The following is a 25,082-nucleotide window of genomic DNA, read 5'->3' on the forward strand; positions in this document are numbered from 1 at the left end:
TTAGGAGTCAACCCTTGGAATTCAGATGCTCAGCACCAGACGTCAGTATTAGAACTTGGGGCTTGGTAGGTTTAGTGTTTGAGATTTCAGCGGACAAGTCCTTTCGATTTGGGATTCCCTAGGTCAGTTTTAGTATTAAGGCTCCAGTTTAGAGGGGGTTCAGGACCAGTGTTAATCAGATGCAGATCAGTTTTCAATACTTGGGGTTCACTCTGGGTTGAATTAATATCAGGATTTGAGGTTCAGTGTTCTGGGTTCACTACTGAGATTGAAGGTTTAACATCAAGAAGGGGGTAAAAATATTTGCAGATCAGTGAATTTGGGGCTTCTGTACTTGTGAGGTTTGAGATCTGTGGAAGCAGTGTATCCTGTTTGCTCAGTTTGTTCATGACCAGAAAGAAGTCTTTTAGGGTTCAAAATCACTGAGGGTTGAGGGTTAACTGAAATCTCAGTGGGTATTTGACTTGGGTGGGATTTTTTAACATGCCTGTCCAGGGAAGGATCCCACTGAACTTTGTTTGGGTTTACTGCCCTTGGGGAGGGATGTGTGTTGGAATTTGGGATTTGGAGTGCTTGGTCTAAGCTTGTTTTTCTCTCTTGGTATTTGAGGTTTAGGTAGCAATCACCATCATGCTCAAAGCTGTGATCCTGATTGGAGGCCCCCAAAAGGGTGAGGAATAAGGAGTAGGAGCTGAGGATGGGTGTGTATTGGAGTGGTTGGTGCTGTGCGGGCAGGGCACGAGGAGGCAGGACACCGAGTTCTCTCTCCTCTCAGGGACCCGCTTCAGGCCTTTGTCTTTTGAAGTGCCCAAACCACTGTTTCCTGTGGCAGGCGTTCCTATGATCCAGCACCACATAGAAGCCTGTGCCCAGGTAACTCCACAGGCTCCTGACCCTCCTCCCTTCCTACTCCTCTCATGTATGCCACATTTCCCCCTTTCCTAACATGCTCTCTTCCACCAGGCATAACTCCAGGGACTATCATTCAAGATGACAGTAGGAGTGGCGCCCCCTGGAGGTGTGCAGTGCAGCTGCCTTGCTTACTCTCCATCATCTAGTCTCTCATCTGGCCTTTCTTCCTGCTCAGATTTCACTCTTGTCTTTATAGTCCATGAGATCTTGACAACGATTAGGGGGACCACCTAAAGCCACAGCTTGGGAAACATTAAAGATAGCAAAGCACAGAACTCGGACCTTTGCTCACATGGAGCTCATTTCATTATTGCGATTGGTATTGAAACAGACAGGCGTGGGCTCCAAACCCAGGCTCTGTTACATTCATGCTGTGAGGCCTGGAGCAAACGCCTCAACCTCTCTGAGCCATAGTTTCTTAGTTGCCAGACGCATGGGGGTGAGTGGTAGTGCTTCCTCATGCTAATCACCCTCAGATTGACGTAATAAAAATGGAACACAGTGAATGGCTTATTTCTCAATGTAGCTTGGTACATAGAATCTTTCCAGTGTGCACCTCAGTTCAGGTGGGAAAAGCAGAAGAAAATAATAAGAAAATAGGAGCAGAGTAGTTGACCTGAAACTAAAACTGTGGTTTCTGGACCAGTATGAGAGATTTTCCCATATTCTCTCTTATCATAGGATGTTTCTTTTCCCTCCCAACCTCCTCCCTTGCCCTCAGGTGCCTGGAATGCAAGAGATTCTGCTTATTGGCTTCTACCAACCTGATGAGTCCCTCATCCGCTTTCTAGAAGGTGCCCAACAGGAGTTTAACCTTCCGATCAGGTATTTATGCACACGTGCTTGGCAGGAGTGGATGGCCCAGACCTCTTGAGTTCTCTCTAGTGCATTAAGTCAGCATTCTTAGAGCTCATCCTCGTAACTGGGAGGGTTCTTAGCTGAGTATCTGGATCCCTGAATATTCTGCATTTTCTGTGGTGCTTGGGCAGGAGTCCCCTGGCAGCAGGATCTGGTGCCCAGGCTCATGGCATCTGTTTCATCTGGCTCTGGGGTCCTTGGGGACAGGTACCTGCAGGAGTTTGCTCCCCTGGGCACTGGGGGTGGTCTGTATCATTTCCGAGACCAGATCTTGGCTGGCAGCCCCGAAGCCTTCTTCGTGCTCAATGCTGACGTCTGCTCCGATTTCCCCTTGAGTGCCATGCTGGATGCCCACAGACGCCAGCCCCACCCTTTCTTACTGCTTGGCACCACGGTGAGCCGCTGGGGATGCTGGAGGGTGTGTGTGTGTGTGTGTATGTGTGTGTGTGTGTGTGAGATCCAGAAATTCTCCTAGGACGCAAGGTGTTAGGGAGGTAGGCGCAACCCCCAGGGAGTTGGAGATGTGCTCAGAACCCCTGCCGTAATGGAGGTCTCGGTGGTCACCCGAGGCCTTTAGCTGTTCTGTGCAGGGAGGGGGAGAGCAGCTGTCACTTCTCACCCTCGCTGAAGGCCTGTCAGTGGGAGCTGCGTGCCAGGTGCTAGAGGCGAGGGAAGAAAGAGAAAACAGGCTTCGCTGCCCTGGAGCAGGCAGGTCACTGTCTCTGGTGTCTGTCTTTTCAGGCTAACAGGACACAGTCCCTCAGCTACGGCTGCATTGTTGAGAATCCGCGGACACACGAGGTGAGAGCAGAGACGGGGCTGGGTGGAGCCGGCCATTGGTGCCTTTGTACTTTCTGCCCCTTGGTCTCTGGAGAATGGCAAACCCCAGAAAGGGGCCCTCAGCCTTGATCACCTCTTCTTGGTTTACCAGTTGTCAAGTCAACTCGGTGGTGAGCGGATATCCACTGCATTTGAACTGTAGGATTTTCTCTGGCTGGGATTTTGGAAGTAGGTTGCCAGGCTTTCTGAGGCGCTGCTGGGTGCACTGGACCCTCCAGACCTCTGGTTAGCAGCCAGGAACTTCAGCTCTTTTTTTACCCTCAGAGATTGTTGTTGATGTTATGTGCCACTGAGTCGTTTGTGACTCATAGTGTACAACAGCCCTAAACCCTGCTCTATCCTGTGCCAATCTCATTGTCTCTGACACGCCCATCCCTATTACCCCAGTCAATGAATCAATCCACCTCACAGAGGGTCTTCCTCTCCTGCATCATCCCTCTACCCTCCCAAGCATGACGTCTCTCTCCAAGGACTGGTCCCTCTTTGCAACATATCCAGAATATGTCAGACAAAGCTTCAGAATCCTTGTCTCCAAGGAGCAGCCTGGCTAGGACAAACCTGTTTATTCTCCTAGCAGTCCATGGTATATTCAGTACTCTTCTCCAGCACCACAGCTCAAAGGCATCAACTCTCCTCTCAGCAAACCCAAAGTATGTGAGACAAAGCTTCACTATCTTAGCCTTTAAGGAACATTTTAGCTGCACCATCTCCCAGACATATCTGTTGTTCTTTTAGCAGTCCGTGGGATATTCAGCAGTCTTCTTCAACACCACAATCAGTTCTTCTGTCATCCTTAGTCATTGTCCAGCTCTCAGATGCATAGCAAGTGACTGAAAAGACCATAGCCTGGATCAAGTGCACCTTAGTCCTCAAATTGACACCATTGCTCCTCTGAAAGTGAGGAGGACTTGAAGCACTTGGCTGCAGCAAACAGTTGTGTGTTGTTGTTGTTGTATACTTTTAAGTCAGAACCAACCCAGAGCTGATCCTCTAGGAGATTTTCAGAAGCAGTAATCGCATGGGAGGAGATTGCCCATACTTCTCGTGGATTCAAACTGGCAGATTTGAACTGCGCACTTTTGGGATTGTGGTGCAGATTCTTACCACTAGGCCACCACACCTCCCTCAGGAAACAGCACAGCTCCACTAAAATTGTAGAGGTAGGAGCATGATAGGCAAGGCAGAAGGTCTCTGTCTCTGTCTGTGAAATTTCACCATGTACCTGACTCCTATCCAGTCAGAACACTGTCATTGAATCACTTCTGACGCACAGATTCAAATCCTTTAGCAAAGCAACACCCAGTAACTACACCACTAGACCTTCTTCTGACCCCCACATGCCACTTTATTTGTCAGCATCTTAGTCGAAAACTTACATAAGTAAACATAAACATACACACACTTGTACACATACGTATCTACATTCATGTTTTCTAAACATTGTGTTATGCATCAACTAAATGCAAGAGAAACGGCCAAAAAGGGACACATCCCCTACTTCTCAGGACCCCTCAGTCTAGAGGGCAAAAACAGAATTAAAAACAGCCATGGCAATGCTGCAGGTGCCGCAGACGAGGGGTGGTTGGAGCCCAGGGGCGCCCAGGCCTGAATGCTAACTCTGGGGCAGGTCCAGAGACTGTTTTGAAAGATGAGTTTTCCAGATGAAGAGGTGGGAGAGGGCGTTCCCGGCCCAGCGAGCAGCATGACTGGCGTGGAGCTGTGTCCCCAAGTGCAGGGAGGTGGGGCAGGGCGGGAGGAGGCCCAGTCTTGAAGGTGAAGGACAAGGGCAGTCACAGCAGGTTTGAAGCCAGGCTGTGGTGGATAGGCTCTGCATTTCAGGAAGACCCCTCTGACCTTGAGAACTCAGGATCAGAGGACCTGCCTGGAGATGGTGGCCGGGTCAGTGATTCCACATCTGCTCCTGTTCCCCTCCACCCTGTCCTCAGGTCCTGCACTATGTGGAGAAACCTAGCACCTTCGTCAGTGACATCATCAACTGTGGCATCTACCTCTTCTCCCCCGAAGCCCTGAAGCCCCTCCGGGATGTCTTCCAGCGTAACCAGCAGGACAGGCAACTGTGAGGCAGGCCCCATTACCCCAAGGACCCCCAGTTGCAGACCCCGACCCCACACTCCACAGGCTCCATCTCACCTTGCTCACCTTCCTCCTCCCTTTCCTATCTCCGCTTGTCATCTCCAGTCTGAGCCTCCCCAGTCCCTCCCCTCCTAACCTCATTCTGTCCCTCTTCCTTATCCATCCCAGTTCCTGCTCTGTCACTGCCTGCCCACTCCCCTTCTGGTCCATTTCTCTCAAGCCCTGAGTGTCCCAGAGACGTTCTTTTGGAGCAGACGGCAGGACACATCCGGGTGCACACATGCTCCGGTGCAGACACACATGTGTGCTCCCTCACGCTGAGGCCTCCCTCCCCCCGCCCCACCCTTGGAGCAGACATGGCACCCCAGAGCACAGCTGAGTCCTGAGGACGCCCTCCTGGACTGGGCCAGGGCCTGTGCCCCTCTCTGCATCTCCTGCCTGCCTTCCTGCCCCCCAGCCCATCTCCCCTCTGCAGCCTCATATCAGAGCCATCTCCTCACCCCCACCCACCACTCTGCTTTCCCCCCTGGCCTGTCTCTGTCTCTGTGGGGCTGGCATCTCTACCATCTCTCTCCCTCTCTCTCTGTGACTGTCTGCCCTCACCAGCTGCCTAGCTCTGGGGTGAGTCTATCTGTCTGTCATTCCATCCAGTGATGGGGAGGGTAGCTCTAGGGGTAAGGGCGTAGCTGGGAGGGGGATGTGAAAGTGGGGGGAAACCCAGCCCTGGTCCAGCCCCAAGACAAGGGGCAGGGACAGAGAGCAGGTACACACCTGGGGCTTGCCTGAGGTAGCACCCCTGCTTGGGAGGTGGCCTGTGTGAGGGTGGTGGGAGAGGTGACAGAGATGGGTGTCTACTTCGGGCAGGATCGAACCTGTTCTGAGGGGTGGTCAGGAGGGTGGGAGACCCCTCTCCTCTCCAAGAGTCAGACCAGGCTGGACCCCATCTAGACTTGAGCTAGTGAAAACTGTCCTTCCTCTGCCGTAGGGAGGACTCCCCGGGCCTGTGGCCGGGAGCAGGCACCATCCAGCTGGAACAGGACGTGTTCTCGGCGCTGGCCGGCCAGGGCCAGATCTATGTACACCTCACCGATGGCATCTGGAGCCAGATCAAGTCTGCAGGGTACGTGGGGGGGTGAGGGCTCTGATAGTGTTAGGATTAGAACCGAGGACAGGAGAGGCAGAATTCTGTACCTGGAAAAATGAACGATCTGAACCAGGAAGCAGATCCTGACATGTGTACAAATAATGCCTTAGGTACATAAGGGACATCAAAGCAGGGGAGGCAAGGTCTTCCACCCAGAGACTCGCTCAGAATCCAGGGTGGTGGGCACAGCCCCTGCTGGCCTCTGACTCCTCCCACTCTGTGGCCCCCAGCTCTGCCCTCTACGCCTCCCGCCTCTATCTCAGCCGATACCAGCTCACTCACCCAGAAAGGCTGGCCAAGCACACGCCGGGGGGCCCACGGATCCGAGGTACCCGCCCTGGCCCAGTGTACCCTTTGCACCCACACAGCTGCCTCTGCCCTCAAGAGCCTCCCCTCTGGCTCAGATCCCCAGGGCTGAAGTCTCAGCCTCTGCCCCCGCCAGCCTTGGATTTGGTCTGGGGTATTTGCCCCCAGGCCTTCTTTTTTGCTTCTAGGAAATGTTTACATCCATCCAACGGCTAAGGTGGCCCCCTCCGCTGTGGTGAGTGGTGGGCTCAGCCCCAGGAGGGTCAGATGGCTGTCAGGATGGAGGAGGGGTTGGCCTCTCTGCTTTGTCACAGTCAGCTGTGTGACTTCAAGCAGCTCCCTTCCCCACTGTCGGTTCTGTGGCAGGATTGTATTTGAGGGTTCCTCAGAGCCCTCCACAGATAATAGTGTGTGCTCCTCTCCACAGCTGGGCCCTAATGTCTCCGTTGGAGAGGGGGTGACTGTGGGCGAGGGTGTCCGACTCCGGGAGAGCATCGTCCTCCACGGGGCCACGCTGCAGGTAGGCACCTGGACACAGTGGGGCGGCCTGCTAGGGATCTGAGGGGCAGGCCTAGCTTTCCCCTACCCAGGACATAGAAGGATGAACCCCATGGACTTTGTATCCCATCTCTTCTGTCAGTGTTCCTGCTACTTCATCATCCTGTACCCTGTCTGCCCCCCCCCAGCTCCCCAAAAGCTCCCCTAACCCACACTGTCTGGTTTGACAGGAGCACACGTGCGTGCTGCACAGCATTGTGGGCTGGGGAAGCACCGTAGGGCGCTGGGCCCGTGTGGAGGGAACTCCCAATGACCCCAACCCCAATGACCCTCGAGCCCACATGGACAGTGAGAGTCTCTTCAAGGACGGGAAGCTACTGCCGGCCATCACCATCCTGGGTAAGGTCACTTCCCTGAGGACAGCCTCCCAGGGCCTAGGGCTGTGAGAACAAGAGAAACGGCCACAGGTGCCAGGCATACCGTCTGTGAAGAATTTATTCCAGTGCGCGCGCGCGTGTGTGTGTGTGTATGTGTGTGTGTGTGTGAGTCACAGGGGGCCGGAGGACAGATGGGCATTGAAGGGTGCCTCCCAATGGCCACGCACCCCAGCTCCCCTCCCCTGACCGCCGGGTACCATGGTCCACACTGCAGGCTGCCGTGTCCGGATCCCTGCTGAAGTGCTTATCCTGAACTCGATTGTTCTGCCACATAAGGAGCTCAGCCGCAGCTTCACCAACCAGATCATCCTATGAGGGGGGCCGCCAGGAGGCCTCCACTCCTCCGCTCACCCCTCAAGCTCCTGCCTGGCCAGCCCGGTTCCAGAAAGGCCAGGGTGGAGCTGGGCAGGAGACCCACGCGCCAGGACGCCACGTGGGTGGCCGTGGGACTCTGGCTTCCCTGCCCGCTCCCTAATAAACCCCGTGAACCTTAGAGCCAGTGCTGACTCCCGCTTGTGCCTGGGGTGGGGGTGGGGGTGGAAGGGGGGGCAGCTGAGTCAGGCCCCCCCACATTAGCATTTAAATTGGAGTCGTTGCTGCGGGCTCATGAATAATGAATCCGGAGCCCTGGTAAGTCTCCCCTCCCACCACCTCAGCCTCTTACTCTGGAGAAGGGCCTGCAGGCGCTGCAGCGTCCTGGCCCCCGCCTTCGCCCCTGCCCTGCCGCCGCCTGCCCTCCTCCGGTTCCTCTTCACTGGGCCTGAGCCAGGCCGAATGCCAGGCTTCCAGAGGCAGCGGGGAAGGACTCGGGTCAGAGATCGGGATTGGAGCCGTGGGCCCAGGAAATGCACTCCCCAGGCCCGGAGGCGGATCACCCCGCAGACTGGTCCCTGCCGAACCCCACCCCTGGCCCGCTTTCCGCTTTGCCAGCCCCATCTGCTCCCAGCCTGGCTCTTGGCAGAGTGGGGGTTCTCCCCAGCCATGGCCTCGATTGTCTGCTGCTCCCCTGGCCCGCGGGCTGGGTGGGAGCAGCACCGTCTCTCCAGAAGCACAGTTGGGGGCCCAGGGCCACCTCCCACCACCGCCTGCCCTGCCCTTCAGAGTTCTCAGCCCTCTTCTCACAATCCACAAGCCCCAGAGAAACCCACCCATCCATCATGTGCGTCCATGACCCCCGTGTGGCCCTCTTGGTGCCCCCTCCCTCTTTTCCCAGCTGTGGGTGCTCAGCGTCTTTGCCAGATGAGCTGGTAATGATCGTAATCTGCTAATTGAGAGGAATCTAATTACCCGAAGAGAATGGGGGGGCAGGGCGTGGGTGGGCGGGTGGGAGGGAGGGGGTGCTGTCAGGCAGAGGTGGCAAAGCCACAGGGTGCTGGGACCTTATTATCAGCACCCAGGCTGGTCCAGGACCCAGGCTGTCAGCTTTGTGACAGGGCATTGGGAAGAAGTGCGTTCTCAGGAGGGGCCTGGGCCAAAACTGCCCAGGCCCTCGGGATGGGTGATGACCTGTGAAGTGACCCAAGGTTGAGGAGCTCTGACCTACAAACCAGTTCCACCCAGCCCGTCCCCTCCCCTCTCCTCTCCCCCTGCTCAGATCCTCCATCTCTGTAGGGCTGGGAGGGGCCGCAGAAGCTGCTTTGGGGCTGAACTATCTTCACTGAGGAAGGGGCTGAGAAGGAAGGTCCCATCAGCGGGGCCTGGGTCCCTGCTGCCTCCTCCCCCCATTCCTGACCCTTCTGTTCCGAGTGGTTGGCAGAGGCCATGGCAGCTCCATCATAAATATGATAATTTAATTATTTTCTCAGCAAAACACCGTGAAATCCAATAAGTCTGTGTCAGGCCCTGGCCCCCGGGACCCCCTCCTAGGCCTGGTGGGGGTGGGGGTGGGTGGGAGAGGTACTGGAAGGGGAAAGGGTCAGTGTTCAGGGAGGGGGCAGTGAAGATGAGGTCTTTTCAGCATGACCCCAGACTGGGGCCAGCACTCCTGTGAGGCAGGGGAATAGCCAAGAAGGGAGGTTGTAAAAAAACCCCACTTCCTGCTGCCCTGTGGTGCCTGGGGTCCATCTCTGAGGGGACAGCCAGGGCCCAGGATACGGGAATTTAGCCCCTGGAAAAGGGACCACGCAGGGAGTGCCCCTCCACCTCAGCGACCTTGTTCACAACTTTCATTGGCCCCTTCACAGGGTGGGAGGGTGACGGCCCCCTGAAAGGGGGTCGAAGTGGGAGAACCAGGAGGGAACTGGAGTGGGATGTGGGGGGTGAGCAGGGGAGGGATGCGGGGGAGGGGTGCGCTCCTGCCATTAGTGCTTTTTTCGGATTCCATAAAAAGATTATTCTGTAAAATCAGCGAGGGGGAGCAAGCTGGGGGCCGGGGAAGAGGGGGGTAGGTCCTTGGCACCAAGCTGGATGGGGCGACAGGGGAGGAGAGCTGGGCAAAGGGACCAAGTGTGGGGAGTGATCTGGATGGACTTCAGGAGCAGGACACGGAAGGGACAGGCTGGATGGGCGGGAGGGGGTGACGGGGGGCGCTGGCCCCACTTCAGCTCGCTCCCCTCCCCTGCCCCTGGCACTTAGCAGCCATTATGGGGGAGCAGATTGCAGCCCCCTCCCCCTCTCCGGGAAGCAGGCACAGCTGGGGCCCTGCCACATCTGCCACATCAGCACGGAGCACAGCTGGGTGTGCCCGGAGCCACGCTCCCCAAAACAAAGGGGGGAGAGAGGGGGGCCAAGCAGAGCCCAAACCCAGGAGACAGACACACTGACACCTCCGCCAACAGACACACTTCTCCAGGAACAGCTACACCCACCAACACACGCTCCCTCGTGTGCAGACAGGAGAACTGACAAACACGCAATTACTCTGCCCCGCCTGCCACCCCCGCTCCCCTCCTCCCACCCCCTCGCCTCTTCCCTCTCCTCCTCTTACTCCCCACTGCCACCATGGGCCACCCCAGAACCGCCCTCTGCTGTCAGACGGAGGCTACCCTACGAGGGCAGGGGGCTGGGAGGTCATCTGTCCTCCCTCCAGGCCCACACCCCTCCCCACAAGACACTCCCCCCAGAACCCCATCTCTGGCCACAGCCTGGTGGGGGACCTGGTGCCCCTATGTTCTGGACATGTGTATATACCACTGGTCACCTCAAGAAGGCACTGTGGGCCCTTGCTCACCCGCCAGGCCACCTCCCCAGCCACTCCCTGAGTGCCCTGCCCTCAGCAGTGCACCCCTCTGCTTGGCTGTGTCACCCCCGCCTGCACAGGGCAGGCGCTCCCCCACTGGCAGAAAACACCCCCTTGGCCTGCACAGCCTCCCCAGATGATCGATGGTCCCTTCCGGCTGCGGTCACCTCTTGGCCCCCATGTCATCCCACCCCCTTGGCAGCCCTCATTTCCTGCCTCGTCTCCTTGGCTCTGATGTCTTGCCCTCCGAGGGAGGGTGCTCTCCTCCCTGTCCCCCCCACACACACACACCTCGTGTCCCACGATGCGCCACCCCCCTGGCCCCTCAGAGCTTTAATCCCTCCCGCTGTCGCGCTGCCTTATCTGCTCCCAGCAGCTTTAGCTGCTGCAAAGCCCTCTCTCCCTCCTTCCCGGGATCCTCTCCCCTCCTTCCCCGGGTGCTCTCTGCTCCCTGACCACCACCCCCACCGGCTCAGGCCACTCTGGCCTCAGCCTGGCTCCTGGTTGACCTGTGCCCCCACACCCCACCAGCCTCCTCCACCCAGCAGACTTGGGTCTGACCTGTCCAAGCCTCACAGGCTTAGTCCACTGTGTCTGGCCAGGTTCTTCCTCTGCTTTCTCTGGGCTACTTGTCTTGCTCCCCCCACCTTGTCTGAATACTCTCCATCTCTGGCCCGGGCCTCTGCCCTCAACCCCAATGACCGCTGCTTTTGCTAGGAAATAGGTACCTGAGTTGAGGCTAGTTTAAGCCGCAGGAGGTGTTGGGCTGGTCCTGCTGTGGTGAGGGTGTGCATTGTGGACCGGGGTGGGGGCAGGACCTGAAGGCTGGGTGCTAACCCTCTTCTGTTTGCCTCAGTTCACGTCTGGGACTCCCTGCCCCCCCCCCACCTCGCTGGGACTCTCATTAACCACTTCTCCTGCCTCGTCTGCAGCATAAATAACCCAGATAAATCAGCCACCACCGTCCGCCCCCCCGCCCCTCGGCCCCCGCACAGCCCGTTTGTCACCGCTGCTCGCTCACCAGCCAGGCCTGGCCCAGCCTGGGCTCCCCCACCCCATCCTTGTCCCTTCCCGCCCACGTCTGTCCCACACTGGCTTGTCCCTTTTTCTGCAGCAGGGCCATGCCTGGTACAGGTGTCTGGGCTGAGGAGAGTAATGAGGGGGTGTCCCTGGGAGCAGAAGGCTGGAGGCTCCAGGGGAATGCTGTCTAGTGTTAGTTGGTTACATTGATGAGTCTGAGGTTCACAAATGGTGGGAAGGGGCAGGTGGACTCAGCCTGGGACTGTCCCCTTCTGGGAGGCAGAGAGACACAGGCCCAGAGAACCAAAGTGTACCCCAAACTGGGGCCCTGGAAGTCTCTGGTCTCCCTTTGGGACATCTTGCCTAGATAAGACCTCCAGACTTCCATGAGCCCAAGCCATGTGCTGCCCTCATTCCTACCCCTACTCTTTACCCCATGCCCCCAATCCATGCCCATATCTCTCTAAGCTCTGCTCCCACCCCTACCATTTTCCTCCTTAGCAGGAAGGTGAGTGTGGGGTGGGACTGGGGAATGGACTCTGAACAAATCTGGGAAATGGAAACAATTAGAAGGCAGAGGAACCTAGGCTGAGCCTTTATCTGACCCCCTCACCCCCACCACACCCCAGCCCCAGGGGTCCTAATCACCTCTCCCACCTTGCTCACACCCAGTTCAACTGAGGTCAGACACACTTGACCCTGATGCTCACACCAAGGGGTAGCTGGTCCCCTGAGAGTAAGGGGGTGGGAAGTAGTGAGGACGAGGGAGCTTGGGCGCGGGGCTGAAGGTGGGGGTGGGGAAGAAGCTGGGCCGGGCCCCAGGGACCAGCTGGGCAATGAGCCGGGGAAGCAGCCGGGAGGCTAAATGAGGGAGATTATCACCCAACTGCAGCCGGGCAGAGAGGGAGGCAGGCAGGGAAGCGGGGAGAGGGAGGGGAGTGGGGACAGGGCCAGAGGCGACAGGAGGGGTGGAGAGGGATGGGGGGGGGACAGCAGAGCCTGGGGAGGAGTGAGGGGAAAGGTGGGGATGGGTCAGAAGGATGAGAGGGGATTCCCACTGAGCATAACCAGATTCCTGGGGGCCGGGGTGATTGGAGACTTGGGGACAATCGGAGACAGCTGGCTGCCAGGCAGGAAGGGGGTGCGAACAGCTAATTGCTGTTCTACTTCCGCTGTCCGGAGCTCCCCCAACCCCCAGGCTGGCTCCTCACCCATACCCAGCTACTACTCAACTTTATTCCTTTCAGAGGTCATGGGCTCCCTGCCGTTCCCACTGGAGGAAAGAATGTGTGATCTGAGCTCATGATGGAGGCCAGTACATGGGGGCAGGCTGTGACCCCGAGATCTCCAGGGCTGGTGGGGAATCTGTGCAGCATGTGGAACACTTCACGACAGCCAGGAATGTTGGAAAGAGCTTGGGGGACAGCTCCCCATTTCCTTGGCAAAGCCCCAGACCGAAGTAACCTTAAAAAAGCAATTAAATCACCTTTTTAAAAAGAAAAAAAAAAGAACCAGTAAAGAAAAATCAATACTGGGAGAAAGGGGAAGTGAGAGGAGGATAGGGGAGGAGGGGGAGGTGTGGAGAGGGCGGGGGGAGCTGGGAGGGGGCTTCCAGGGCAGCGGACACAGAGAGGGGGCTGTCTGCGCCACTTGGGCATCCCTAGGGCTAACTCAGTAGCTGCTCCAATTGCCCACCTCTCACCTTCCTCTCCACCCGAGCTGCCAGGTGCTGCCCCTGACCCCAGGGGCTCACATCCTGGCCCAGGGGGCTGACGATGATCAAAACTCACCCTCAGGCCTGTGGGAACCCAGTAGGAGGACCCCAGAGGAGACACTTTGCAGAGCAGTAGGACAACCCAGGCAGGGTGCCGCATGGTCAAGGCTGGCCTTGCGGGTGGGCCTGCTGTGTGACCTGTGACGGGGACCTGAGCTCGCCTCACAGGCAGGGTGAGCACAGGGGCTCCTTGCTCCCTTGGGAGCCACCCCAGGGTCCCTCGGGCCAGGGCTGCCACCTGGGGCCAGCCTGATGCGGGGAGGGGTGGCCACTGGGCCGTGGTGGGCGGACCTCGGGCTCTAATCCCCAGCAGCTGCTGTTCCCTCAGATCGATTCCCTTCTCACTTTTTTTTCAGCTGCTGGTTCCGCGGCTGGATCGATGAAGCCGCCTCCCCGCCCCTCCGAGCTTCCTCTCCCTGCTGCTCATTAGCGCCCCGATTAATCAGCGCCCCCCCTTCCTCCAAGGGACAACTGCTTCCTTCCCTGGAGGGTTCACACTCGCTCTGGTCCCCCAGAGCACAGCTGCACCCTCTCTCCACCCCCCCCCCAATGTAGTGAGCGCATCCTGCCCGGTCAACAGGACCACCACCCGGTCTGGGGTGGTAGTCCATAGGCCCACGTCGCCTTTGGGGCTCCCCACTTCAGCCTGCCCAGCAGCCACGCACACTGCACCTGGCTCCTTAGGACAGCACCCCCACCTGGGAAAGCCCAGCACCTCTCCCCACTGTCCCCAGTCCCCCCATTTAGGCTCCTCCTCTCCCTCCATTCCAAACCTTTTCCTCTCACATGGGGGAGCCCCCACCCCGTCTTTCCTGCTCTCTGGTCTGTTCCCCAGATACCCTCCCCAGCCTGGCAGTGCCAAGGGATTTGGAGACCTGTTAAGAAAGCAAATTAGGCACAGATGTGCAGGTCATCCAGGAGGGTGCCCTCTGTCCCTGATGCCTGAGTGACTGGGTGTGGGGTTGGGAGCCAGCCCACCTCCCTGGGCAGGACCTGGAGTCGGTGGTGCTGGACTCGCTAGGCAAGCTCTAGGGTCGCTGAGACTGAGGCCAGAGTCCCTTGTCCCCTCGCCTGTCTTGCTGACTCTCTCCTCGCCTCCTTACCCTCATTCAAACAAGTGGCTCTCCCAAGGAGTTTCTGGAAGCTGCTGTGAGAGGGCCAGTGAAGTGAGGGTGGTGGCCGGGTGCTGGAGTGGCGAGGCAGGGGGCCAGGGGCTAGGGGCTGGGGTCTGCTGACCCTCATAGGGTGTGGCCCAGAAAAGTGACCAAGAGGAGCCAAGCATTCCGAGGGTAGCACCCTTCTCGGGGTTCACCTGGGAGTGAAGCCAAGTGGGGTCCCCACACGTGGCCAGGGTGTGTAGCAGGACTTCGGGGGGCATCCTGATGAGCCCTTGGGCAGGCGTGGCCAGGGCTCCCCGGCCCGGCCCCGGGGGCTGCCCTCTCCTGGCCCCGCTCCTGCCGCCCGTGCGGCCGGTGAACGCTGTTGACATGTCCTGAATTATTAAGCGCGGGGTGGGCTCCGGAGCACATGCTGAGCGGAGCGGCTGGGGCTGGAGCGTGGCGGAGCGGCGCTCGCTCTCTCGCTCGCTCGCTCGCTCGCTCGCAGGGACACACGCAGGGGCTGACAGCTGTGCTGGTGCTGATAAGGGAAGCCACAAGGAGACGATCGAGGAGAGAGACAAGCGGCAGCAGAGGCAGCAGCGACACAGGCAGCACAGGGGCTGCAGAGCTGCTGGAAGTGGGAGTGACTCCCCCACCTCGGGCCCCCACCCCGTCCCCGTCCTCCTCCCGATTGCCCTGAGTTTAGAAGAGCGGGCCGCCGCCACCGCCGCCACCGCACCGGGGCTGCTGGCCAGGGAGGGACAAGGGGCAGGGAGGCTCCGGCCAGTCCCAGCAGCCAGGGACAGATGCCGATCGAGATTGTGTGCAAAATCAAATTTGCTGAGGAAGATGCGAAACCCAAGGAGAAGGAGGCAGGGGATGAGCAGAGCCTCCTGGGGGCTGCGAGGGGGGCCGCAGCCCCCCGGGACCTGGCCACCTTCGCCAACACCAGCACCCTGCACGGGCTGGGCCGGGCCTGCGCCCCAGGCCCCCATGGACTGCGAAGAACCCTGTGGGCCCTGGCCCTGCTCGCCTCGATGGCGGCCTTCCTGTACCAGGCGGCCGGCCTGGCCCGGGGCTACCTCACCCGGCCTCACCTGGTGGCCGTGGACCCAGCTGCCCCAGCCCCGGTGGCAGGCTTCCCGGCCGTCACCCTCTGCAACATCAACCGCTTCCGGCATTCGGCACTCAGCGACGCTGACATCTTCCACCTGGCCAATCTGACGGGGTTGCCCCCCAAAGACCGGGACGGGCACCGGGCGGCTGGCCTGCGCTACCCGGAGCCCGACATGGTAGACATCCTCAACCGCACCGGCCACCAGCTAGCCGACATGCTCAAGAGCTGCAACTTCAGTGGGCACCACTGCTCTGCTAGCAACTTCTCCGTGGTGAGTCCTGCCAGCTGGCCCGCCCGGCCCGGGGTGACCAGAGACTGGTGGGAGGGAGGGTGCGTGGGGGCATCCTCACCAGGGCTTCCCTTCCTTCCGCCACCAGAGGCTGGCCTCGTGGCTTCCCCAAGTCTGGTGTTTCCCTCTGGCTTCCCGGCCATGGAGCTGGGACTTACCCCAGCTTGCAGGGGCTCGCCCTGGCGCTGCTGGTGCTTCTCCTCTTGGTCCTGGTCCACCTGCAGTGTCAGGGCTGGGGGTCCAGGGGTCCTGCTGATCCTGCAGTGCCAGGTCTAGGGTCCTAGGGGGTCCTGGGCGTGGACCTAGGGTCTTCCAGGCTGGTCAGTGTACAGAGAGGAGTGTGCCCTCCCAACCAAGAGTGGGCCAACAGACCCCCCACCTTCCTCTTGCTCCCTTTTTCTTCTGTGGCTATAGGATCCCTCTCCCCACCAAGCAAAGAGTGATGGGCAGGGGGTGTCGAGGAGGGGGGTCTCCAGCTGGGAAAGGAGTCTGGGCTGCCCCTTGGGGAGCTGGCCCAACCGGCAGGCTAGAAAGAGACCGTGGTGGACACTCGGTGCCAGTGTCTCTTCTGTCTCTGTGGGTCTCAGCCCCCCTTCACAGGCGCCCGCACACATCCCTCTTTCATGCTGCCCCTCGACTCTCTGCTTCCAGTCCCTCCCTCTGACTGCACCCTTGCCCGTCTCCAGCTCTTACACTGAGAATCACTCATTCACTCCTGTGTGTCTAACTCACGCTGGCTGCTGCCCAGTGCATGCACACTCGAGCACACACACGCACTCAGCCTGCTCGGGAACACGGTTACTTGCACGCTGCCTCACTCACACACACTGGGTGTCACTACGCTCACGTGCATGCCTGCACACCCACACACAGCACACCCAGAGAGCTACTCATCTCTGTGCTCACATCCCAGCTGACTTCGCTGTTGAGGGTAGGGTCACACGGTGGATGCCATCTCCTCTCATGACACCCCTGTCCCCCCACCTGGGGATTGCTGGTGACAGCTGTCATACATATGTAGACAAAACACACACTTTAAGTGCTGGGGATCAAGTGTCAGCTTGGTCTGCGTGCCTGGACATACCTCCCATAATCAGACAAGACCCCTTACCCCAGTACATAAAGAAGGGGTGTGTGTGTGTGTGTGTGTGTGTGTGTGTGTGTGTGTGTGACTTGTCTATCTGTCAGGGTTCTAATCACCCCCCGCCCCACCACAGAGTATTATTTATGGAGCTGGAGACCCCTGTCCCCAGCCCAGCCGACCCCCAGCATTGTGTATGTGTTGATGGGTTTGCATCTTTGTCACCATATGCAAATATGTGAAGCCAACATGGTGCCCATTGGATGCAGCCTTCTAAGTCAGCCCCAGAAACGAGCAGTCCTTGTGCCCAACGCCAGCCTCTCCACATATCAGACCCCAGATCCTCACTTATTCACTGCCTCAGGACCACCAGGAAACTGGCCCCAACTGCGCTGCTGGCACCAATGCCTCCCCTCACTGGACCTGGGGAGTGAAGAGGTGGGGTGGGGAGAGGACTTTCAGCAAGCAGAGGCAGGAAGCGTTGGCCTCTCGTCTGGCTACACGCCCCTCTCCTAGGAAAAAGCCTTGGTCCAGGTTCCTAAGCCGGGGCTGGGGGAGTTCCCCAAGGCAGTGGCTGTGGAGTGATTACGGCGTCTAAGACCCAGTCCTACATCCTCACCCCTTGAATTGAGGGGGGCAAGCAGAGCCCAGCCTCAGCAGGTGCTGATGGGCCAGAAATCAATGGGGTCTTTGTGTCCCTGAGCAGGGATTTTGTGTCTCGGGCCCCCCATTGGGGGTGGGCAGGAAAGGAGAAGGGTGATGCAATCTCAGGGGGGTCCTCAGTGGAGGGGGCCGTGAGGGAAAGGATGATGGAGGTTGAGGGCTTCCTGCCTGGCTTGTAGGAAATGGTGAGATGTCTCAGGGATGTGGGAGCTGGGATTCCCCACATCAGGCTAGATGCCCTTCTGCATCTTGGGGCGGTTGGGAGGGGAAGGGGACATCCCTTTGGTACTCTGGGAGGAGAGAGGAAGTTTGTAGGGCTGGGTTCCGAGGGTGCACAGGAGGAAAAGTGGGGAAGGCGGTACAGGAATTTCCCAGTGGGTCTTGCTGTCCTCTCTTCAGCCCAGCCTAGCCCTCTTTCCCCTCTGCCCAGGCTTCTCTCCCGTCTGCCGAGTGCCATGCACCCTTGGACCTAGCATCCTATGTGCCAGGTCTGCTGTAGCTAGAAATTGTTGCAATCAATGGGCTGTAGCATAAAGGCCCAGGAATGGGGAGGCTGTCGTGTCTGATGGGGGTGAGACTGTCAAAGAGGTGTAGGGACGGAAGTCTGGGGTCATGATAGACTCGGTGAAAAGGAGCTGGGGTCTGTCCTGGAAGATAGGTGCCTGGGCTGGTTGGTGGGAATCTCCCAGAACCCAGCTGATGAGCTGGGCAGCAACAGCACCAGCTTTGGGGAAGGGGCTGCTACATGTTTTCTGTTGCTTTCCCTGTTTCCTCCTCCCCACTCCCCACTCTGCTGTGACCTTTCCTCTGGAATCCAAGTTAATAAATGTCACATTTTCCAGCCTATTTTTACTCCGGGTAATGCACCCTCCCCCAGTCCCCTAAGCTGCTGCTCTTGCTTCTGCTACCACTGCAATCACTCTCACCCCCACATGCTCCCTAATATCCCCTCATTCACTCCCCATCAGACAGTCAATCAATCCGCGTGACAGGGGAAGAGCCCACCGTGTGCAGAGGGACAGAATAGAGAAGGCTGAGCCCAGTCCCTGTCCTGTCCTCAAGCAGCCTACAGTCTCATGGACACTCAGCAGCATAACCAATGAGCCAAGAGTTAACCAACCCTGGCCCAAGGTGCAAGGAGGTACCTGGAGTGGCAGGAAGAACCCACGTTTGGAGAGTGTTCACTCTGGGCTGGAGAGGGCTGAGAAGGCCTAAGAGATGAAAGAGCCTGGGTGAGGTTTGGGGAGAAGGGGAGAAAGATAGAGAGAGAGAAGGCTCCTTCCCGGGGAGTGGAAGTGCCCTCTCCACCTATGTCCCCCCCACCCAGCTCACCCCAAGCTCTTCCTCACATTCTTTTCTGCCTTCCCTCCTTTCCTAGCCTCATACCAACCCACCCCCATCTGTATCTCTATCACACCTTATCAGTGGCTCTTATTTTCTCTCCATCCTGTTTCATCTCTGTTTCCGCCCCTGTGCCAATGCTCCATGCCATCCACTCTGCCCCGACCAAGAAGCTTTCTCTCAGCTTGGCCACTTGTTAGGTGCCATTGAGTTTGACTCACAGTGACCCTATGAACAACAGACCTGAACCCTGCCCGATCCTGTGTCCTCCTCATCTGTGACACTCTTGAGCCCGTTACTGCAGTCACTGTGTCAATCCACCTCATTGAGGGGCTCCCTTTCTTTCACTGACCCTCCAGGTTTTCCAGGCATAAAGTCCCCCTTTCTAAGGAATAGCCTCTCTTAGCAACACGTCCAAAGTATGAAGGACAAAGCTTCGCCATCTTTGCCTCCAAGGAGAACCTGGCTGCACTTTCTCTAAGACATATGCGTTTGTTCTTTTGGCCGTCCGAGGGATATTCGGTACCCTTCTCCAACACCAGCGTTCAAAGGCATCAATTCTTCTGTCATCCTTATTCATCTCTGTCCAGCTCTCAGAGGCACAGCAAGTGATTGAACTTAGTAGAAGACAAAAAGACCCCCTTCTCCCTATGCTTAATTTCTTTAGCTGTACAATACAAAGGCCACCCCAGAATTTAGTACCTGCTATAGACTGGACTCCGAAGTGGAGCAGCCCAGTGTGTGGGCTCTTGAACCTGGCGGTCTGGATTCAGACTTCAGCTCTACCCTTAGGTCGTGTGACTTTGAGAAAGCTCCCATGAACTTCAGTTTCTACATCTTTTACAAAGGATATTTTGTTATTTTTTAAGGGCTGCTGCACTGGTCCCTGAATGATGGCGACAGGATCAGGTTCTCATTGGCTGGCTTTTAGGTAGTAGGTTGCCTGGCCTTTCTTCCTAGTCCTTCTTAGTCTAAAAATGCCGCTGAAATCTTCTCAGTTATCATAGAACCATATTAGCCTCCGCCGGCCAACAGGTGGTGACCATACTTGAGATACACTGGCCAGGAAATGAACCCAGTCTCCCTCATAGAAGACAAAGGTGCTGTCTCTGAACCCTAAACCAAGAAATAAACACTGCTGTTGAGTCCATTCCAACTCCTGGTGACCCCACAGGACAGAGCTGAACTGCCCCAGAGTGTTTCGGAGGTTGTAAATCCTCACGGAAGCAGACTGCCAGTCCTTCTCACACGCTTTCTTTGTTGAAACAAACTGCCTCTAGGATCAGTTTGTGGGTTCAAACCACTAGGTTTTCAGTTAGCAGCCCAGTACTTAACTCACTGAACCCTGTTGTTATTTTTATGTGCCGTCGAGTTGCTTGCGACTCATAACGACTCTCTATGTACAATAGCCCTGAAACCTGCTCTGTCCTGTGCCAGACTTAGTGTCTCTGATACACCTACCCTCATTACCCCAGTCACTGAATCAATCCATCTCATCGAGGGTCTTCCTCTCTTGCACTGTTCCTTTACCCTTCCAAGCATGATGTCCCTCTCCAAGGATGGTCCCTCCTTGCAACATGCCCAAAGTGTGTCAGATGAAGCCTCAGAATCCTTGCCTCCAAGGAGCAGGCTGGTTTCACCCTCTCCAGGACGAACCTCTTTGTTCTCTTGGCAATCCTTGGTATCTTCAATACTCTTCAACAGCATCATAGCTCAAAGGCATCAATTCTTTCACTGTCATCCCTAGTCATTGTCTAGCTCTCTGATGCATAGCAAGGAGTTGTGAAGACCATGGCCTGTATCAGGCGCACCTTAGTCTCTGGACTGACATCATTGGTTTTCAGTACTCTAGAGAGATCCCTGACAGCTGACTTTCCCAATGCAATTCATCTTTTGATTTCTTGACTGCTGGTACCAAGAGTGTTGATTACAGAACCAAGCAACCTAAAGCTGTTAACAATCTCAATCTCTTCACTGTCTATCATGAGGCCGCCAATTGGGCCAGTGGTGAGAATCTTTGTTTTCTTGATGTTGAGCCTGAATCCATATTGAAGGCTGCAGTCCTTGACCTTTGGCAGGAAGAGCTTCAGGTCCTCCTCAGTTTCAGCAAGCAGGGTTGTGTCATCCGCATAACGCAGGTTGTTGATAGGTGCCATCAGGTGGACTTTGACTCACAGTAAGCCCATGAATAGACAGAGCGGAACCTTGCGCTGCCCTGCACCATCCACATGATCTCTCATGTACTTGAGCCCATTGTAACAATCACTGTGTCCTTCCACCGTGTTGAGGGACTTCCTCTCTTCCTCTGACCCTCCACCGTTCCCAGCAAAATATCCTAAACCAAGGACTGCTCCCTCTTTACAACATGTCTAAAATATGTGCGCTCCTTTAAGGAGCTCCCTGGTGGCACTTCCTCCAACTCAGGTTTGTCACAGTCTCTGATGTTAGATGCCTTCAAGTCAAATCTGACCCATAGTGGTCCTGTGAACAACAACAGATCTGAACCTTCCCTGGCCTGCACCTCCTCTCGGTCTCTGATCTGCTCAAGCCCAGGGTCACAGTCACTGTGTCAGACCGTCCTGTTGAGGGTCTTCCTCTTGTCCTCTGACCCTCCTCCTTTCCCAGCAGGATGTCTTTTTCCAAGGACTGGCCCCTTCTGACAACGTGCCAGCAGGATCTCTCTTCTCACTGAGCTCTTGTTGTTATTAGGTGCCTTCGAGTCGAGTACGGCTTACAGTGACCCTATGAGCAACAGACTTGAATCCTGTCCTATTCTGTGTTGTCCTCAACCTCCCTGACACGGGACCCCATTACCGTAGTCACTGTGTCAATCCGTCACTGAACCCTAGAACCTCTCAAATTTAGATTGTTGTGAGAATTACGGAGAGCACAGCCGGAAGCCACACGCCCTGGCACGGCACATATACTCATCCGTAAGCGTCAGCTAGTCACACCACAGACTTCCGTCCTGGGTCCTGGCTGTTGTTAGCCTGACAGTTCTCAGCACTGCCTACTGCTTTCTGACCCATGCGTTAGCATCAGCAACTGTCTGCCTCGTCTCCAGATCACCTCCTCTACCTGGTCCTGGCGTCTCCGCTCTCTCCAGCCCTCCCAAATACTCATGCACTGTGTGTACATGTGCAGCAGTGGATGTGCACACTCTCTAGTCCGGTGCTGTCCAACAGAACATTCTGTGACAGTGGAAATGTTGCCTACCAGTGCTGGCCCTTGAGATGTGGTCTGTGTGACGGAGCACCTGAACTTCTCATTTGAATAACGACATGTGGCTAGTGACCGCTACATTGGCCACTGCGGTGACAGATGATTCTGGGAGGGGGACTCAGATGCCTGGGTGGGTTGGGAAGGGCTAGGAATTACAACTGGGACCAAAAGGTGATGGCTCCAGACCATAGCAAGTCAGGTCATTCTGCTGTGTGGGCTGGGGTCCTACGTGGGTTGGGAGGTGGGTGGTAGGGCTTTGCGTCTGGAGGAGGGAGTCGGGAGATCTATAAACACCTTGTGCTCCCTGTGCAGGCCATGACCTTTCCTTTTCTCTTCCATTCCACTGCCTGAAAAAATGGATGCCTGGAGGAGGTGGTGAATCCCCCAGAAAGCAGGGTAGGACATCTGTGGGGCCCTCAGGGGTCCAGGCAGCTGCTGCTGGTGGGGTGGGGACCTCACTCTCTCTTGTCCCCTGTTGTCCCCTCTCAGCTCTGGGCTCTCGAGCTCTCCAGCTTCCCTCCCCCGCCCATCCCTGCTTCCCCACACGGCTGGTGACTGCCGCGTCTATTAATCACTCACCCTGTTCTCTTCCTCTCTACTAATCAGGCACAATTAGACAAGGCCTCTTCCAGCTGGGCAGTCCCCCTCCCTGCCCTTCCTCCGCCCACCCCAACCCCACCCCAGCCCCCATCCCGGCCAGCTAGGAGCTTGCAAGCCTGCCGCCACTCTAAGCCCACCCCATCCTCATCCCTACCTCCACCCCGGGCTACTCAGTGTTCCACACTCCTGCCTTCCACCCAGTTTTCTCAGAGCGCCTTTTCCCTGCTCGGGCCAGGATTGAGTCTCCCTTCCTCCGCCTTGGGAGGGGCGCACTTCACCCCAACTCCATAGCTCACTGGGCTGGGGGGCTGGGGTTGGGCTTGGAGGGCTGCCTGAGGCTGCCTTTGGCCCCTTTGGGTCTGAGAGGGAGGAGGGTTCCATTGAGGTTGGTTCTGGGCTTTTGCAGCCTAACCTTCTCTGTCCCTTTGCGTCCCCTCCCCATCTTTTCTTAAAACATAGATCTTGAGAACATTTAGTTCCACATCAAGTTCAGTTTGATTCTGCTTTCAGAAGTCAAGCAGGTCAAGTGAGTGAGGACACATATTAGGGCGGAGTGGGGTCTGAGGAGAACCGGAGATGACTCATCTTTGAAGGGGGTAGTGAACTCCTGCCCTGTGGGGAGAGATGTCCAATGTTGGCAAACCTTCCAGCTAGTCAGGAGCAGCCCCAAGCCTCGATTATTTTACACACACCCTTCCTGATTGTAAAGATTTCTCTGAGGGCTCCCTGTAACTGTTTGCATTTCTGGACACAAGTTCATACCAACTGCTGCCCAGCTGCTGGCTGCTGCCCCTCTGGCCCTCCTGGAGGGGGCGCACTCTGGCTGCTTCCAACTTGGCAATGGCTTTGGTAGAGGATCTATCATGTGGCCCCATGGCGAAGGCAAGAGCTGTTCCTGCCACCTAGGGCCAGTCTGCAAGGGCAATGGGGAGGGCCGTGCCCCACCCGGCCCCACTCAGCAGCCCTGTGGCCTCTTCATTAATCAGGAATCAGCCCCGAGCTGGGCTCATTATCAGCTCAGCTTCGGGAAGCTCTGCCGGAAGATGTTGATTAGCATTTGAAGAAATGGCCCCCATGTGCCCACCTCCCGGCCTCTTTCTTTCTCACCCACCCTGGACCCATGCCCCTGTCCTTCAGTTTCCCGAAAGAACTTGTACCCCCTCGGAGCTGCCAGGCACAGGCTGGGGACGGAAAGGACCTGGGATGGTGGGCAGAGAGGCAGGGGCGTCCCAGGGAGCACTCGGAATGCTGAGTCTCAGGCAGCACTGGCCGAGGCCTGGAGTCGCAGGCAGGGGTGCTGCTGGGTGAGGGGCTGAGTAAACTGGGCTGGGGGAGCTTGAGGGTGGGCCGGGGAAGATGGACAGCCACGCTGGTGGAGGGGTGAGGAGGGCAGGCAGGGCTGCAATTATCAGTGTCCCTGCCCGTCTGCCTCTCTGCAGTCCCACCTCCCGCAGGCAGCTGGACGGAGGGGGTGGGGACAGTGCAACAGCGCACTGCCGGGCACCTGCCTGCCTGTGTTTTGGCAAATCCTGGAGGGGGTTTGGGTACTCGGAGGCAGCAGGGCCCGCAGGCTGCATAGGGGTGTGAAAGCAGGAGAACCACACGAGTGGGGGCGGGGGGTGGAGGTGGAGACGGGATACCCAGAATTTATGTGTATTTTCCAGGAAAGGGAGTTGGAGGCGCTACCCTGGGCTCTCAGGAGGTAGGGGGATCTGGAAGCACTGGAAAGCCAGGCCCCCTCCCCCTGTTTTCTCTGTGCCCTTGGGACACCCATTTTGGGCTGGAGGGGGGCTAGTTCCAGGGAGATGGGCAGAGGCTGCAGCAGCCGAGGCGGCAGCGAGAGAGTTCAGAGAGGAGCCACGGGATGATTAAGGGGAAATGGAGGATTGATTTAGGAGGAAAGATTAAAGGAGCTAAATCCGTGGCGCTTGGCTCAGCGGTGACTAAGCGTGGACAGGATAATAGCTTACAAATGTGTGAAAGGTGTAAATACCAACCGGGGGGAGGGGAGGCGTTCGGCGGGGCAGGGGAGCAGGCACGGCCCCCCCCCCCCCGGGCAGACCCCAGGGGGGCAGAGGACCCCCTGAGCCACTGCCTAGGGAGCTGCCCCCTTTCCCTGCCGGACCACGGCGGAGGGAAATGAGGTGTAGGAATAGGGGAGCTCTGAGCTTCAAGTAGGGGTTCCGTGCGGGAGCGAGCGCGGCTGCCCTGGCCTGGCGCTGACCTTCACGTCTCTCTTTCTCTCCCGTCCACTGCCGAGCCGAGGGCGCGGGTTCAAGTCCCACCCCGAGCCCTTCGGCGGCCCTGCGCACCTAGACCCTTCCCGTGGTCCCCAGGCCCTCTGGCCACCCCGGGCTAGGCGACCATCCGTCAGGACCCTCGCCTCGCGCCCCCCGGCCGCGCGGGCGGCGGTGTCCCCCTCCGCGGTGGAAGCCTCTGGCGCTGCTGTGTGCGGAGGTCACTTTGCCGAGGAGCCGGGAGCCGGGGGAATGCAAATGAGGCAAACCCGGGGAGGAGAGCGGAGGAGCCCGCGGAGACGGAGGGAGGGCGCGCGGTGATGGATGCCTGCCCCGCGGGAGGGAGCGGGCGGCGGGGAGCGAGCCGTGGG

The 25,082-nt window shown here is 57.6% G+C and overlaps 2 protein-coding genes across 2 annotated transcripts in view; both read left to right on the forward strand.

Moving 5' to 3' along the window:
* Positions 1 to 615: 615 nt before the first annotated feature.
* GMPPA (GDP-mannose pyrophosphorylase A) lies at positions 616 to 7,589 on the forward strand. Its single transcript, XM_006890260.1, has 12 exons — positions 616 to 670; positions 776 to 873; positions 1,634 to 1,737; positions 1,978 to 2,164; positions 2,512 to 2,571; positions 4,557 to 4,687; positions 5,690 to 5,824; positions 6,079 to 6,176; positions 6,343 to 6,389; positions 6,582 to 6,674; positions 6,883 to 7,051; positions 7,304 to 7,589. Exons 1-12 carry the CDS (start codon positions 631 to 633, stop codon positions 7,402 to 7,404), a joined length of 1,263 nt encoding a protein of 420 aa, XP_006890322.1. The 5' UTR covers positions 616 to 630; the 3' UTR covers positions 7,405 to 7,589.
* A 6,907-nt stretch (positions 7,590 to 14,496) lies between these two features.
* Positions 14,497 to 25,082, forward strand: part of ASIC4 (acid-sensing (proton-gated) ion channel family member 4) — a 26,769-nt gene continuing 16,183 nt past the window's right edge. Inside the window, 3 exon segments of the mRNA XM_006890261.1 lie at positions 14,497 to 14,631; positions 14,634 to 14,926; positions 14,929 to 15,549. Coding sequence (XP_006890323.1) covers positions 14,589 to 14,631; positions 14,634 to 14,926; positions 14,929 to 15,549 — 957 coding nt within the window. The 5' untranslated portion in view covers positions 14,497 to 14,588.

The sequence above is a fragment of the Elephantulus edwardii genome, unplaced genomic scaffold (assembly GCF_000299155.1).
Source record: "Elephantulus edwardii isolate Elephantulus edwardi_28Jun2011 unplaced genomic scaffold, EleEdw1.0 scaffold00087, whole genome shotgun sequence".
NCBI lineage: Eukaryota > Metazoa > Chordata > Mammalia > Macroscelidea > Macroscelididae > Elephantulus > Elephantulus edwardii.

Coding starts and splice junctions, on each gene's coding strand:
- GMPPA (XM_006890260.1), top strand. CDS start 631: ATGCTCAAAGCTGTGATCCTGATTGGAGGCCCCCAAAAGG. Junction 2,165..2,511: donor TCTTACTGCTTGGCACCACG/GTGAGCCGCTGG, acceptor CTGTCTTTTCAG/GCTAACAGGACACAGTCCCT. Junction 6,390..6,581: donor AGGTGGCCCCCTCCGCTGTG/GTGAGTGGTGGG, acceptor TCCTCTCCACAG/CTGGGCCCTAATGTCTCCGT.